Source organism: Hypanus sabinus, chromosome 24 (assembly GCF_030144855.1).
Source record: "Hypanus sabinus isolate sHypSab1 chromosome 24, sHypSab1.hap1, whole genome shotgun sequence".
NCBI classification, from domain to species: domain Eukaryota; kingdom Metazoa; phylum Chordata; class Chondrichthyes; order Myliobatiformes; family Dasyatidae; genus Hypanus; species Hypanus sabinus.
In genome coordinates, this window is record NC_082729.1 from 32154268 (window position 1) to 32170519 (window position 16252).

Sequence of the window (16252 nt, forward strand, 5' to 3'; positions counted from 1 at the left end):
CGGTGTGGAGGGAGATTCACTCTGTGTCTGACCCCGGGAGTGTGTGATGGGAGAGTATGGAGGGAGTTTCACTCTGTGTCTGACCCCGGGAGTGTGTGATGGGACGGTGTGGAGGGAGATTCACTCTGTGTCTGACCCCGGAGTGTGTGATGGGACGGTGTGGAGGGAGATTCACTCTGTGTCTGACCCCGGGAGTGTGTGATGGGAGAGTATGGAGGGAGTTTCACTCTGTGTCCGACCTCGGGAGTGTGTGATGGGACGGTGTGGAGGGAGATTCACTGTGTGTCTGACCCCGGAGTGTGTGATGGGACGGTGTGGAGGGAGATTCACTCTGTGTCTGACCCCGGGAGTGTGTGATGGGACGGTGTGGAGGGAGATTCACTGTGTGTCTGACCCCGGACTGTGTGATGGGACGGTGTGGAGGGAGCTTCACTCTGTGTCTGACCCCGGGAGTGTGTGATGGGAGAATATGGAGGGAGTTTCACTCTGTGTCTGACCCCGGAGTGTGTGATGGGACGGTGTGGAGGGAGTTTCACTCTGTGTCTGACCCCGGAGTGTGTGATGGGACGGTGTGGAGGGAGTTTCACTCTGTGTCTGACCCCGGAGTGTGTGATGGGACGGTGTGGAGGGAGTTTCACTCTGTGTCTGACCCCGGAGTGTGTGATGGGACGGTGTGGAGGGAGATTCACTGTGTCTGACCCCGGAGTGTGTGATGGGACCGTGTGGAGGGAGATTCACTCTGTGTCTGACCCCGGGAGTGTGTGATGGGACGGTGTGGAGGGAGATTCACTCTGTGTCTGACCCCGGGAGTGTGTGATGGGACGGTGTGGAGGGAGATTCACTCTGTGTCTGACCCCGGGAGTGTGTGATGGGACTGTGTAGAGGGAGATTCACTCTGTGTCTGACCCCGGAGTGTGTGATGGGACGGTGTGGAGGGAGATTCACTCTGTGTCTGACCCCGGGAGTGTGTGATGGGACGGTGTGGAGGGAGATTCACTCTGTGTCTGACCCCGGGAGTGTGTGATGGGACGGTGTGGAGGGAGATTCACTCTGTGTCTGACCCCGGAGTGTGTGATGGGACGGTGTGGAGGGAGATTCACTCTGTGTCTGACCCCGGGAGTGTGTGATGGGACGGTGTGGAGGGAGATTCACTCTGTGTCTGACCCCGGAGTGTGTGATGGGACGGTGTGGAGGGAGATTCACTCTGTGTCTGACCCCGGGAGTGTGTGATGGGACGGTGTGGAGGGAGATTCACTCTGTGTCTGACCCTGGGAGTGTGTGATGGGACGGTGTGGAGGGAGATTCACTCTGTGTCTGACCCCGGAGTGTGTGATGGGACGGTGTGGAGGGAGTTTCACTCTGTGTCTGACCCTGGGAGTGTGTGATGGGACGGTGTGGAGGGAGATTCACTCTGTGTCTGACCCCGGGAGTGTGTGATGGGACGGTGTGGAGGGAGATTCACTCTGTGTCTGACCCCGGGAGTGTGTGATGGGACGGTGTGGAGGGAGATTCACTCTGTGTCTGACCCCGGAGTGTGTGATGGGACGGTGTGGAGGGAGATTCACTCTGTGTCTGACCCCGGGAGTGTGTGATGGGACGGTGTGGAGGGAGATTCACTCTGTGTCTGACCCCGGGAGTGTGTGATGGGACGGTGTGGAGGGAGATTCACTCTGTGTCTGACCTCGGAGTGTGTGATGGGACGGTGTGGAGGGAGATTCACTCTGTGTCTGACCCCGGGAGTGTGTGATGGGACGGTGTGGAGGGAGATTCACTCTGTGTCTGACCCCGGAGTGTGTGATGGGACGGTGTGGAGGGAGATTCACTCTGCGTCTGACCCCAGGAGTGTGTGATGGGACGGTGTGGAGGGAGATTCACTCTGTGTCTGACCCCGGAGTGTGTGATGGGACGGTGTGGAGGGAGATTCACTCTGCGTCTGACCCCAGGAGTGTGTGATGGGACGGTGTGGAGGGAGATTCACTCTGTGTCTGACCTCGGGAGTGTGTGATGGGACGGTGTGGAGGGAGATTCACTCTGTGTCTGACCTCGGGAGTGTGTGATGGGACGGTGTGGAAGGAGATTCACTCTGTGTCTGACCCCGGGTCTGTGTGATGGGACGGTGTGGAGGGAGATTCACTCTGTGTCTGACCCCGGAGTGTGTGATGGGACAGTGTGGAGGGAGATTCACTCTGTGTCTGACCTCGGGAGTGTGTGATGGGACGGTGTGGAGGGAGTTTCACTCTGTGTCTGACCCCGGGAGTGTGTGATGGGACGGTGTGGAGGGAGATTCACTCTGTGTCTGACCCCGGGAGTGTGTGATGGGACGGTGTGGAGGGAGTTTCACTCTGTGTCTGACCCCGGGAGTGTGTGATGGGACGGTGTGGAGGGAGATTCACTCTGTGTCTGACCCCGGGAGTGTGTGATGGGACGGTGTGGAGGGAGTTTCACTCTGTGTCTGACTCCGGGAGTGTGTGATGGGAGAGTATGGAGGGAGTTTCACTCTGTGTCTGACCCCGGGAGTGTGTGATGGGACGGTGTGGAGGGAGTTTCACTCTGTGTCTGACCCCGGGACTGTGTGATGGGACGGTGTGGAGGGAGATTCACTCTGTGTCTGACCCCGGGAGTGTGTGATGGGACGGTGTGGAGGGAGATTCACTCTGTGTCTGACCCCGGGAGTGTGTGATGGGACGGTGTGGAGGGAGATTCCTTCATTGTGGACAGCCATTACTCACCAGATTCATCAACATCGGCATCCTCGTCCCATCTCCGGGCCCGAGTCAGATCTTCGTCCCAGCACCGGTCGGTCCCTGTGCCGACACTGGAGGGTGGTCCATTGTACCAGTTACCTGGACAGATGAACAGATTCAGCCACCAGCCCACACTGACTGAGTGACCCTAACCTCAATGCGTGGCCTGCCCAGCACAGCCTGACCTGTCCACGCGTGGCCTACGCACGGCGTGGATCCCAGGAAAGTTACACAGACTGTTCCCTACTCAAACCCTGCCAACATCTCAACACCCACTTAACCAATCTGAGTAACCCCACTCCAGGCACTACACTCCCCTGTAGCAGTAACTCTTCCTGGAACTTCAGCAAGCTCGTCTCTAAAATAACCCTCCAGCCCCTGCACCCCTCCCCATCTCTGTGACCCACCCCTTCCCCTGTGACCTTCCACCTAATACCCCTCCTAGTCTCCATTCCCCTTCTAGCCATTACAACCCTCCCATCTGAGAACCCCTCCCTCCCTTACGCCCCTCAACGTCACCCTATCCCTCATTCCCCTATGACCTTCCTCATTTCCGTGACCCTCTCCTCCCCCGTGTGACGTGTCCAGCCATTGCACACCTCCCGTCTCTGTAACCCTCTCCCTCCCTAACACACACCCCTCCCTGTCTCCATGACCCCCCCCCTCATTCCCCTACACCTTTTCCTGTCAGTGACTCTACTCCCGACCCTGTCACCCCTCCCCATCTCCCCTCCCTACTGTCACTGTGACCCTCCTCTCCACACTTCTCCCTCCCCAAAGGGTAGGCCATGCTGAGGCTGTGTCCACACTAGACCAGATAATTTTGAAAACGCCGATTTCGCGTAAAAACAATAGGCGTCCACACTAAGCGTTTCTGAAAATACTTCTGTACACATTAAAACATGAGATTTCAGTAAATCTCCTCCTACTGTGCATGCGCAGGACACATCTACCGAAAACAAGTGACATGTTTGGTGTTGAATCTCGCTGTGAAAGACTTGGTGCGCATTTGTGTAGTTTCAGACTAGAAAAAATTAAACAATGGACAGCTGTTGGCTCTCGCACAGGAGAACTTAAAACTAAAAAGAAGAAATGGAGGCAACAGACAGGGAGTTCACGGACTGTATAACCCTGCTGACGATGAACATTGAAATACTGACTAACTCTGTTGCATTAACAAAGCACCCTGTTAAGTGTGTAAAACGTGTCTGCATCAGTGTTATCTTATATTTCCATACAATGTTACATTAGACTGTTACACACCTATTGTCAGAGAAGTACTTACATAAATAGGTAAACCACCTTCATACGAGCAAGGACAGAAAACAGGGCAAAGTGAGTATACTTATTTATTCAGTAAGTTATGGGTCAAAGTATTTGGTGAGTACATTTCTAACTCTTCTGGCTTCAGTCTCGTTGCCGTCTGTTCTGAAATTGTTAGGTTGCATTCAAGAAAACAATGAAATGGCGCGCTGCCGTCACCATCTGTTCTGGCAAGTTATGACAGTGGTTTTATATTTCTCTGGTTACCCCGTCCAGACTGCTCCGGCCAATCCGGCGTTTTCAACATCACACACTCCAGGGGACGTTTTAGAAAAGCTCTGTTTTCGGGGGAGGAAAACGCCGTTTCAGTGTGAACGGAGGGTCAAAACGAAGAGAAGAAGCTTCGGTTATGGATTTATTTGGTCTAGTGTGGACATAGCCTGAGAAAGCTCTGACTCCTTGCTACATCGCTGAGCCCCGTCGTGCTCCGCTGACTTACCGCGGGCCCAGCTGACAGGGTGCAGGTGTCTCCACAGGGCGCCAGTGCGGGCCACGCGAGCCCAGCGCGTGTTGACCTGTCGGGACCGGCACAGCTCGCGGGGATTCAGGTACCCCAGAATCTTCAGCAACAGCTCCGGGGGCAGCTGGGACACATGCGTGTTGTTCACCTCAGGCTGGGGATCTGGGTGAGAGACAGGGACAGTCAGCTAGGCCGACCCAAACCTATAAGCCAATCATCCCCCCACCAGTCTGACCCTGGGATGAAACCCACAGGATCTTCTCGGTACACCGACAAATGTAGCCCACCTCCCTTGGTCGCACAGCACAATCCCACAGACAACTGTGTAACGAGACCTCAGGCCCAGTGGCCTGACAGTGCGGGCACCAGTCCTGGGTCACCAACTTCCCACAAGAGTCAACCCTCCACAGAGCTGCACTCCCTCACTCTCACCACCCCTCCCACAAGCAACACTCCCTTCCTCACCGCCCCTCCCACAGCACGGCTCTCCCTCCTCACTGCTCCTCCCACAGCACGGCTCTCCCTCCTCACCGCCCCTCCCACAGCACGGCTCTCCCTCCTCACCGCCCCTCCCACAGCACAGCACTCCCTCCTCACTGCTCCTCCCACAGCACAGCACTCCCTCCTCACTGCTCCTCCCACAGCACAGCACTCCCTCCTCACTGCTCCTCCCACAGCACAGAGCTCCCTCCTCACCGTCCCTCCAACAGCACAGCACTCCCTCCTCACCGCCCCTCCCACAGCACACAACTCCCTCCTCCCCACCCCTCCCACAAGCACACAACTCCTTCCTCACCGTCCCTCCCACAGCACACAACTCCCTCCTCGCTGTCCCTCCCACAGCGCAGAGCTCCTTCCTCAACGCCCCTCCCACAGCACACAACTCCCTCCTCGCTGTCCCTCCCACAGCGCAGAGCTCCTTCCTCAACACTCCTCCCACAGCACAACTCCCTCCTCGCCGCCCCTCCCACAGCACACAACTCCCTCCTCGCCATCCCTCCCACAAGCACACAACTCCTTCCTCAACGCCCCTCCCACAGCACAACTCCCTCCTCGCCGTCCCTTCCACAGCAGAGCTCCCTCCTCGCTGTCCCTCCCACAGCACAGAGCTCCCTCCTCCGCCCCTCCCACAGCACAGAGCTCCCTCCTCCGCCCCTCCCACAGCACAGAGCTCCCTCCTCGCCGTCCCTCCCACAGCACAGAGCTCCCTCCTCGCCGTCCCTCCCACAGCACAGAGCTCCCTCCTCGCCGCCCCTCCCACAGCACAGAGCTCCCTCCTCGCCGTCCCTCCCACAGCACAGAGCTCCCTCCTCGCCGCCCCTCCCACAGCAAAGAGCTCCCTCCTCGCCGCCCCTCCCACAGCAAAGAGCTCCCTCCTCGCCGTCCCTCCCACAGCACAGAGCTCCCTCCTCGCCGTCCCTCCCACAGCAAAGAGCTCCCTCCTCGCCGTCCCTCCCACAGCAAAGAGCTCCCTCCTCGCCGTCCCTCCCACAGCACAGAGCTCCCTCCTCGCCATCCCTCCCACAGCACAGAGCTCCCTCCTCACCGCCCCTCCCACAGCACAGAGCTCCCTCCTCGCCGTCCCTCCCACAGCAAAGAGCTCCCTCCCTGAGCAGCCACTGTACCTTTCCATGCCTTCTTGCCAGGAGCGTTCTTGGGCAGTTTGGCCTCCTGAGACTGGCCCCAGAGGGGCAGCTCAGTCGGTACGTGGACGGGGTCGACGTGACCCTGTGAGCGGTGCTGGGCTATCACCTTCGTCTTAATGTCCTTCAGCTCCTCGTAGGTGAAGTACTCCATCAGTAGCGGCTGGAAAACCTGACGACGGGGCAGTGAGAGAAATGCTGAGGTGATGCAGAGGTGTGGAAAAGAGGAGGAAGTGGTGGGGGGAGGCTGATGCGGGGGGGGGTGGGGAGGCAAACTGGATGGAAATGTTATGATAGTTGTGGTGCATTTTAATATGCCGATAGAATGGGAAATCAGATTGGTGCCAATCGCAAGAATTTGTAGATTGACTATGAAATGTAATTTTTGAGCAGCTTGTGGTTGAGCCCACTAGGGGATCAGCTATTCTGGATTGGGTGACCCAGAATTGATTAGGGAGCTTAACGTAAAAGAACCCTTAGGAAGCAAGGTCATGATGTGACAGAATTCACCCTGCAACTTGAGAGGGAAAAGATAGAGTCAGTATTGCAGTGGAGTCAAGGAAATTACAGAGGGGTGAGAGGGGAGCTGGCAAAGTTGACTGGAAGGGGACGCTGACAGGGATGACAGCAGGGTAACAATGTCAGGAGTTTCTGGGAGCAATTCAGAAGGCGCAGGATAAATACATCTCATGGAAGAACTATTCTACGGCAGGATTGCACAAGCGTGGGTGATAAGGAAAATCAACACACATAAAAGCCGAAGAGTAAAAATTTGAGGGAAAAGATTAAGTATGAAAATAAGTGAGTTAATAATATCAAAGAAGATACCAAAAGATTTTCAGATGCATAAAGAATAAAAGAGAGGTGAGAGTGGATATCAGAATGCTGAAGAATGACGCTAGAGAAGTAGTAATGGGGAACAAGGAAATGGCAGACAAAATGAATGAGTGTTTTGCATCAGTCTTTATTGTGGAAGATGCTAGCGGGATGCTGGAAGCTCGAGAGTGTTAGGGATCAGAAGTAAATGAAGTTGTTGTTATTAGGATATCCAGTAAGGCCTCCTTTATATTGGTGAGACCCGACATAGGTTGAGAGACCACTTCACTGAGCACCTACGCTCTATCTGCCAGAAAACAGGGTATTTCCTGGTAGCCACACATTTTTCTCGAATTTCTGGTAATCTCCCCCACTTTTCCACTACCATTCCCCATTCCTATTTCCCTTTCTCACTTACTCTCCTTTCCTGCCCATCTCCCCCTTCCCCTTGGGTCCTCTCCTACCAGATTCCACCTTCCCCAGCCTTTTATCTCTTCCACCAATCAACTTCCCAGCTCCTTACTTCGCCCCTTTTCCCTTCCTGGTTTCGCCTATCTCCTGCCACCTTGTACTTCTTCCCCCAAACCCCCCGCATTTTCTTATTCCGACCTCTCATCTTTCTTCCAGTCCCGATGAAGGGTTCTTGGCCAAAAACTGCAATGGTTTACTCTTTTCCATAGACAATGCCTACCCTGCTGAGCTTCTCCAGCATGCTGTGTGTACTGCACCAGGGAGGTGACCTGACCGCAGTTGTTGGGGAGTCGATGAGGATTCGGGTATTTAGAGGCAGATGGTAAAATAGGCCTAAATCAGCATGGTTTCCTTGGGGGAAGATCTTACCTAAAAAATCTGTTGGAATTCTTTGAGGAGATAACAGGAAGGATTGACGGAATTTGTGTGCTCGGATTTTCAGAAAGCTTTTGACAAGGTGCCACACAAGGCTGCTTAGAGCCCAGGGTATTGCAGATAAGATACTAACATGGATAGAGCATTGGATGATTGGCAGGAGGCAGAGAGGGGGAATAAAGGGAGTCTTTTCTGATTGGCTGCTGGTGACTAGTGGTGTTCTACAGATATTGGTGTTGGGACCAATTATTTCTACATTGTATGTCAATGGTTTGAATGATGGAATTGATGGCTACGTGGCCAAGTTTGTCGACAATAAGACTGCTGGAGGGGCAGGTAGTGGTGAGAAGCAGGGGAGGCTGCAGAAGGACTAGAATAGATTAGGAGAACAAGGAAGAAGTGGCAGATGAAACAGTGTGGGGGTGAGTATGGGCATGCACTTTGGTAGAAAAATAAAAGTGTGGACTATATTCCAAATATTGAGAAAACTCAAATAACTGAGCGGCAAAGGGACTTGGGAATCCTTGTGCAGAATTCCCTAAAGGTTAAATATTAAAATTCAATGTTAAAAATGCAATGTTAACATGCATTTCAAGACTCCAATATATAAAAAATGATGTAATGTTGAGGCTTTATAAGACAACAGTGAGGCCTCACTTGGGGTATTGTGAGCAGCACCCTTATGTGAGAAAGATTGTGGAACGCAGCAGGCCAGGCAGCATCTATAGGAAGAAGTACAGTCAAGGTTTCAGGCCGAGACCCTTCGTCAGGACTAAGTGAAAGAAGAGGTAGTAACAAATTTGAAGGTGGGAGGGGGAGGGGGACATCCGAAATGATAGGAGAAGATGGGAGGAGGAGGGACGAAGCTAAGAGCTGGAAAGTTGATTGGCAAAAGGGATACAAGGCTGGAGAAAGGAGAGGATCATGGGACGGGAGGTCTCGGGAGAAAGGGGAAGCACCAGAGGGAGATGGGGAGCCGGCAAGGAGTGATTGTGAGAGGGGCAGAGAGAGGGAAAAGAGAAAAAAAGAGAAAAAAGGGGGGAATAAACAAATAAACAGCTAGCTAAATAAATAAATAGATTGCTAGATAGATAAATAAATCAGGGATGGAGTAAGAAGGGGAGGAGGCATTAACGAACGAAAGTTAGAGCAATCAATGTTCATGCCATTCATGCCTGGTTTGCTGTGTTCCAGCAGCATTTTGTGTGTGTTGCTTGAATTCCAGCATCTGCCGATTTCCTCGTGTTTGCGTAAGAAAGGATGTGCTGACACTGGAGAGGGTTCAGAGGAGGTTCGGGGGAATACAAGATTTAATAAAAGAGCCTTGGACGCCTCTGGGCCTGCACTCGCTGGAATTTAGAAGAATGAGTGGGGTTTCTTTGAAAACTATCTAGATAGATTGGATGTGGAGAGGATGCTTCCAAAAATGAGGATGTGTAGGTCAAAGGGCACAACCTCAGAATAGAGGGAAGTCCATTAGAACGGAGATGAGGAGGAATATCTTAAGCCAGATGGAAGTGAATCTGTGGAATTTGTTGTCACAGGCTCTGCGAAGGCGTTTTTGGCAAAGGCTGATAGTTCCTGATAAGTTGGGGCATGATAGGTTACGGCAAGAAGGCAGGAGAATGGGGTTGAGAGGGAAATGCACTAGCCATTTCCCTCTTGATGGCCTAATTCTGCCCCTAGGAATTACAGTCTTATTGCCAGCTCAGTGTGAGTCTACTAGACAGGTATATGGACAGGTGGGGGGTTATATGGGAGGCAGGGATTAAGGGTCAGCACAACATTGTGGGCTGAAGGCCCTGTACTGTTCCTAGACATCAGTTGTGGGCAGGGAATTACCTCCTCCTCTTCCTTCATGTGAGGGATGAACTCTTTGGTGAAGGCGTCGAGCCGTTCCTTCAGCTGCCGGCTGTAATTCAGCTGCTCATATTCATTCTGGGAGGTACAGAGAAAGAGACATCAGTCACAGGCAACTTGCTTGTCCCTGACAATTTTGCTCAAGTCACACACACGTTCACAGTCCATAAATATCCCAATCAACGTCCTGTCAACACCACCGCTTCTCCTCGTCCGCTAGCACCCCGATCAACATCCTGTCCTCGACACCACCGCTTCTCATCGTCCGCTAGCACTCCGATCAACATCCTGTCCTCGACACCACCGCTTCTCATCGTCCGCTAGCACTCCGATCAACATCCTGTCCTCGACACCACCGCTTCTCATCGTCTGCTAGCACTCCGATCAACATCCTGTCCTCGACACCACCGCTTCTCATCGTCTGCTAGCACCCCGATCAACGTCCTGTCCTCGACACCACCGCTTCTCATCGTCTGCTAGCACTCCGATCAACATCCTGTCCTCGACACCACCGCTTCTCATCGTCTGCTAGCACTCCGATCAACATCCTGTCCTCCACACCACCGCTTCTCATCGTCCGCTAGCACCCCGATCAACGTCCTGTCAACACCACCGCTTCTCCTCGTCCGCTAGCACCCCGATCAACGTCCTGTCGACACCACCGCTTCTCCTCGTCCGCTAGCACCCCGATCAACGTCCTGTCCTCCACAACACCGCTTCTCATCGTCCGCTAGCACCCCGATCAACATCCTGTCCTCCACACCACCGCTTCCCATCGTCCGCTAGCACCCCGATCAACGTCCTGTCCTCCACACCACCGCTTCTCATCGTCCGCTAGCACCCCGATCAACGTCCTGTCAACACCACCGCTTCTCATCGTCCGCTAGCACCCCGATCAACGTCCTGTCAACACCACCGCTTCTCATCGTCCGCTAGCACCCCGATCAACGTCCTGTCCTCCACACCACCGCTTCTCATCGTCCGCTAGCACCCCGATCAACGTCCTGTCAACACCACCGCTTCTCATCGTCCGCTAGCACCCCGATCAACGTCCTGTCAACACCACCGCTTCTCATCGTCCGCTAGCACCCCGATCAACGTCCTGTCCTCCACACCACCGCTTCTCATCGTCCGCTAGCACCCCGATCAACGTCCTGTCAACACCACCGCTTCTCATCGTCCGCTAGCACCCCGATCAACGTCCTGTCCTCCACACCACCGCTTCTCCTCGTCCGCTAGCACCCCGATCAACGTCCTGTCCTCCACACCACCGCTTCTCATCGTCCGCTAGCACCCCGATCAACGTCCTGTCCTCAACACCACCGCTTCTCATCGTCCACTAGCACCCCGATCAACGTCCTGTCAACACCACCGCTTCTCATCGTCCGCTAGCACCCCGATCAACGTCCTGTCCTCAACACCACCGCTTCTCCTCGTCCGCTAGCACCCCGATCAACGTCCTGTCCTCCACACCACCGCTTCTCATCGTCCGCTAGCACCCCGATCAACGTCCTGTCCTCCACACCACCGCTTCTCATCGTCCGCTAGCACCCCGATCAACGTCCTGTCCTCCACACCACCGCTTCTCCTCGTCCGCTAGCACCCCGATCAACGTCCTGTCCTCCACACCACCGCTTCTCCTCGTCCGCTAGCAACCCGATCAACGTCCTGTCAATACCACCGCTTCTCCTCGTCCGCTAGCACCCCGATCAACATCCTGTCCTCGACACCACCGTTTCTCATCGTCCGCTAGCACCCCGATCAACGCCCTGTCCTCAACACCACCGCTTCTCATCGTCCGCTAGCACCCCAATCAACGTCCTGTCGACACCACCGCTTCTCATCGTCCGCTAGCACCCCGATCAACGTCCTGTCCTCCACACCACCGCTTCTCATCGTCCGCTAGCACCCCGATCAACGTCCTGTCCTCCACACCACCGCTTCTCCTCGTCCGCTAGCACCCCGATCAACGTCCTGTCCTCCACACCACCGCTTCTCATCGTCCGCTAGCACCCCGATCAACGTCCTGTCCTCCACACCACCGCTTCTCATCGTCCGCTAGCACCCCGATCAACGTCCTGTCCTCCACACCACCGCTTCTCATCGTCCACTAGCACCCCGATAAACGTCCTGTCCTCGACACCACCGCTTCTCATCGTCCGCTAGCACCCCGATCAACGTCCTGTCCTCCACACCACCGCTTCTCCTCGTCCGCTAGCACCCCGATCAACGTCCTGTCGACACCACCGCTTCTCCTCGTCCGCTAGCACCCCGATCAACGTCCTGTCCTCCACACCACCGCTTCTCATCGTCCGCTAGCACCCCGATCAACGTCCTGTCCTCCACACCACCGTTTCTCATCGTCCGCTAGCACCCCGATCAACGTCCTGTCCTCCACACCACCGTTTCTCATCGTCCGCTAGCACCCCGATCAACGCCCTGTCCTCAACACCACCGCTTCTCATCGTCCGCTAGCACCCCGATCAACGTCCTGTCGACACCACCGCTTCTCATCGTCCGCTAGCACCCCGATCAACGTCCTGTCCTCCACACCACCGTTTCTCATCGTCCGCTAGCACCCCGATCAACGTCCTGTCCTCCACACCACCGTTTCTCATCGTCCGCTAGCACCCCGATCAACGCCCTGTCCTCAACACCACCGCTTCTCATCGTCCGCTAGCACCCCGATCAACGTCCTGTCGACACCACCGCTTCTCATCGTCCGCTAGCACCCCGATCAACGTCCTGTCCTCCACACCACCGCTTCTCATCGTCCGCTAGCACCCCGATCAACGTCCTGTCCTCCACACCACCGCTTCTCCTCGTCCGCTAGCACCCCGATCAACGTCCTGTCCTCCACACCACCGCTTCTCATCGTCCGCTAGCACCCCGATCAACGTCCTGTCCTCCACACCACCGCTTCTCATCGTCCGCTAGCACCCCGATCAACGTCCTGTCCTCCACACCACCGCTTCTCATCGTCCACTAGCACCCCGATAAACGTCCTGTCCTCGACACCACCGCTTCTCATCGTCCGCTAGCACCCCGATCAACGTCCTGTCCTCCACACCACCGCTTCTCCTCGTCCGCTAGCACCCCGATCAACGTCCTGTCGACACCACCGCTTCTCCTCGTCCGCTAGCACCCCGATCAACGTCCTGTCTTCCACACCACCGCTTCTCATCGTCCGCTAGCACCCCGATCAACGTCCTGTCAACACCACCGCTTCTCCTCGTCCGCGAGCACCCCGATCAACGTCCTGTCCTCCACACCACCGCTTCTCATCGTCCGCTAGCACCCCGATCAACGTCCTGTCCTCGACACCACCGCTTCTCCTTGTCCGCTAGCACCCCGATCAACGTCCTGTCAACACCACCGCTTCTCCTCGTCCGCTAGCACCCCGATCAACGTCCTGTCCTCCACACCACCGCTTCTCCTCGTCCGCTAGCACCCCAATCAACGTCCTGTCCTCCACACCACCGCTTCTCCTCGTCCGCTAGCACCCCGATCAACGTCCTGTCCTCCACACCACCGCTTCTCCTCGTCCGCTAGCACCCCGATCAACGTCCTGTCCTCCACACCACCGCTTCTCCTCGTCCGCTAGCACCCCGATCAACGTCCTGTCCTCCACACCACCGCTTCTCCTCGTCCGCTAGCAACCCGATCAACGTCCTGTCAACACCACCGCTTCTCCTCGTCCGCTAGCACCCCGATCAACGTCCTGTCCTCCACACCACCGCTTCTCCTCGTCCGCTAGCACCCCAATCAACGTCCTGTCCTCCACACCACCGCTTCTCCTCGTCCGCTAGCACCCCGATCAACGTCCTGTCCTCCACACCACCGCTTCTCCTCGTCCGCTAGCACCCCGATCAACGTCCTGTCCTCCACACCACCGCTTCTCCTCGTCCGCTAGCAACCCGATCAACGTCCTGTCAATACCACCGCTTCTCCTCGTCCGCTAGCACCCCGATCAACGCCCTGTCCTCAACACCACCGCTTCTCATCGTCCGCTAGCACCCCAATCAACGTCCTGTCGACACCACCGCTTCTCATCGTCCGCTAGCACCCCGATCAACGTCCTGTCCTCCACACCACCGCTTCTCATCGTCCGCTAGCACCCCGATCAACGTCCTGTCCTCCACACCACCGCTTCTCCTCGTCCGCTAGCACCCCGATCAACGTCCTGTCCTCCACACCACCGCTTCTCATCGTCCGCTAGCACCCCGATCAACGTCCTGTCCTCCACACCACCGCTTCTCATCGTCCGCTAGCACCCCGATCAACGTCCTGTCCTCCACACCACCGCTTCTCATCGTCCACTAGCACCCCGATAAACGTCCTGTCCTCGACACCACCGCTTCTCATCGTCCGCTAGCACCCCGATCAACGTCCTGTCCTCCACACCACCGCTTCTCCTCGTCCGCTAGCACCCCGATCAACGTCCTGTCGACACCACCGCTTCTCCTCGTCCGCTAGCACCCCGATCAACGTCCTGTCCTCCACACCACCGCTTCTCATCGTCCGCTAGCACCCCGATCAACGTCCTGTCCTCCACACCACCGTTTCTCATCGTCCGCTAGCACCCCGATCAACGCCCTGTCCTCAACACCACCGCTTCTCATCGTCCGCTAGCACCCCGATCAACGTCCTGTCGACACCACCGCTTCTCATCGTCCGCTAGCACCCCGATCAACGTCCTGTCCTCCACACCACCGCTTCTCATCGTCCGCTAGCACCCCGATCAACGTCCTGTCCTCCACACCACCGCTTCTCCTCGTCCGCTAGCACCCCGATCAACGTCCTGTCCTCCACACCACCGCTTCTCATCGTCCGCTAGCACCCCGATCAACGTCCTGTCCTCCACACCACCGCTTCTCATCGTCCGCTAGCACCCCGATCAACGTCCTGTCCTCCACACCACCGCTTCTCATCGTCCACTAGCACCCCGATAAACGTCCTGTCCTCGACACCACCGCTTCTCATCGTCCGCTAGCACCCCGATCAACGTCCTGTCCTCCACACCACCGCTTCTCCTCGTCCGCTAGCACCCCGATCAACGTCCTGTCGACACCACCGCTTCTCCTCGTCCGCTAGCACCCCGATCAACGTCCTGTCTTCCACACCACCGCTTCTCATCGTCCGCTAGCACCCCGATCAACGTCCTGTCAACACCACCGCTTCTCCTCGTCCGCGAGCACCCCGATCAACGTCCTGTCCTCCACACCACCGCTTCTCATCGTCCGCTAGCACCCCGATCAACGTCCTGTCCTCGACACCACCGCTTCTCCTTGTCCGCTAGCACCCCGATCAACGTCCTGTCAACACCACCGCTTCTCCTCGTCCGCTAGCACCCCGATCAACGTCCTGTCCTCCACACCACCGCTTCTCCTCGTCCGCTAGCACCCCAATCAACGTCCTGTCCTCCACACCACCGCTTCTCCTCGTCCGCTAGCACCCCGATCAACGTCCTGTCCTCAACACCACCGCTTCTCCTCGTCCGCTAGCGCCCCGATCAACGTCCTGTCAACACCACCGCTTCTCATCGTCCGCTAGCACCCCGATCAACGTCCTGTCCTCCACACCACCGCTTCTCCTCGTCCGCTAGCACCCCGATCAACGTCCTGTCCTCCACACCACCGCTTCTCATCGTCCGCTAGCACCCCGATCAACGTCCTGTCAACACCACCGCTTCTCCTCGTCCGCTAGCACCCCGATCAACGTCCTGTCCTCCACACCACCGCTTCTCCTCGTCCGCTAGCAACACGATCAACGTCCTGTCAACACCACCGCTTCTCCTCGTCCGCTAGCACCCCGATCAACATCCTGTCCTCGACACCACCGTTTCTCATCGTCCGCTAGCACCCCGATCAACGCCCTGTCCTCAACACCACCGCTTCTCATCGTCCGCTAGCACCCCAATCAACGTCCTGTCGACACCACCGCTTCTCATCGTCCGCTAGCACCCCGATCAACGTCCTGTCCTCCACACCACCGCTTCTCATCGTCCGCTAGCACCCCGATCAACGTCCTGTCCTCCACACCACCGCTTCTCCTCGTCCGCTAGCACCCCGATCAACGTCCTGTCCTCCACACCACCGCTTCTCATCGTCCGCTAGCACCCCGATCAACGTCCTGTCCTCCACACCACCGCTTCTCATCGTCCGCTAGCACCCCGATCAACGTCCTGTCCTCCACACCACCGCTTCTCATCGTCCACTAGCACCCCGATAAACGTCCTGTCCTCGACACCACCGCTTCTCATCGTCCGCTAGCACCCCGATCAACGTCCTGTCCTCCACACCACCGCTTCTCCTCGTGCGCTAGCACCCCGATCAACGTCCTGTCGACACCACCGCTTCTCCTCGTCCGCTAGCACCCCGATCAACGTCCTGTCCTCCACACCACCGCTTCTCATCGTCCGCTAGCACCCCGATCAACGTCCTGTCAACACCACCGCTTCTCCTCGTCCGCGAGCACCCCGATCAACGTCCTGTCCTCCACACCACCGTTTCTCATCGTCCGCTAGCACCCCGATCAACGCCCTGTCCTCAACACCACCG

General features: G+C 56.5%; 1 protein-coding gene across 2 annotated transcripts in view; it reads right to left on the reverse strand.

Moving 5' to 3' along the window:
• The window catches only part of fbxl5 (F-box and leucine-rich repeat protein 5), a 97142-nt gene that overhangs the window by 45912 nt on the left and 34978 nt on the right, over window positions 1-16252 (reverse strand). For both annotated transcript variants that reach the window (XM_059949546.1, XM_059949545.1), the window contains exons 3-6: window positions 9675-9770; window positions 6153-6342; window positions 4507-4689; window positions 2730-2843 (exon numbers count right to left, since the gene is read on the reverse strand). In XM_059949546.1, the coding sequence (XP_059805529.1) occupies window positions 2730-2843; window positions 4507-4689; window positions 6153-6342; window positions 9675-9770 (583 nt within the window). The remainder of the gene's footprint in view (window positions 1-2729; window positions 2844-4506; window positions 4690-6152; window positions 6343-9674; window positions 9771-16252) is intronic.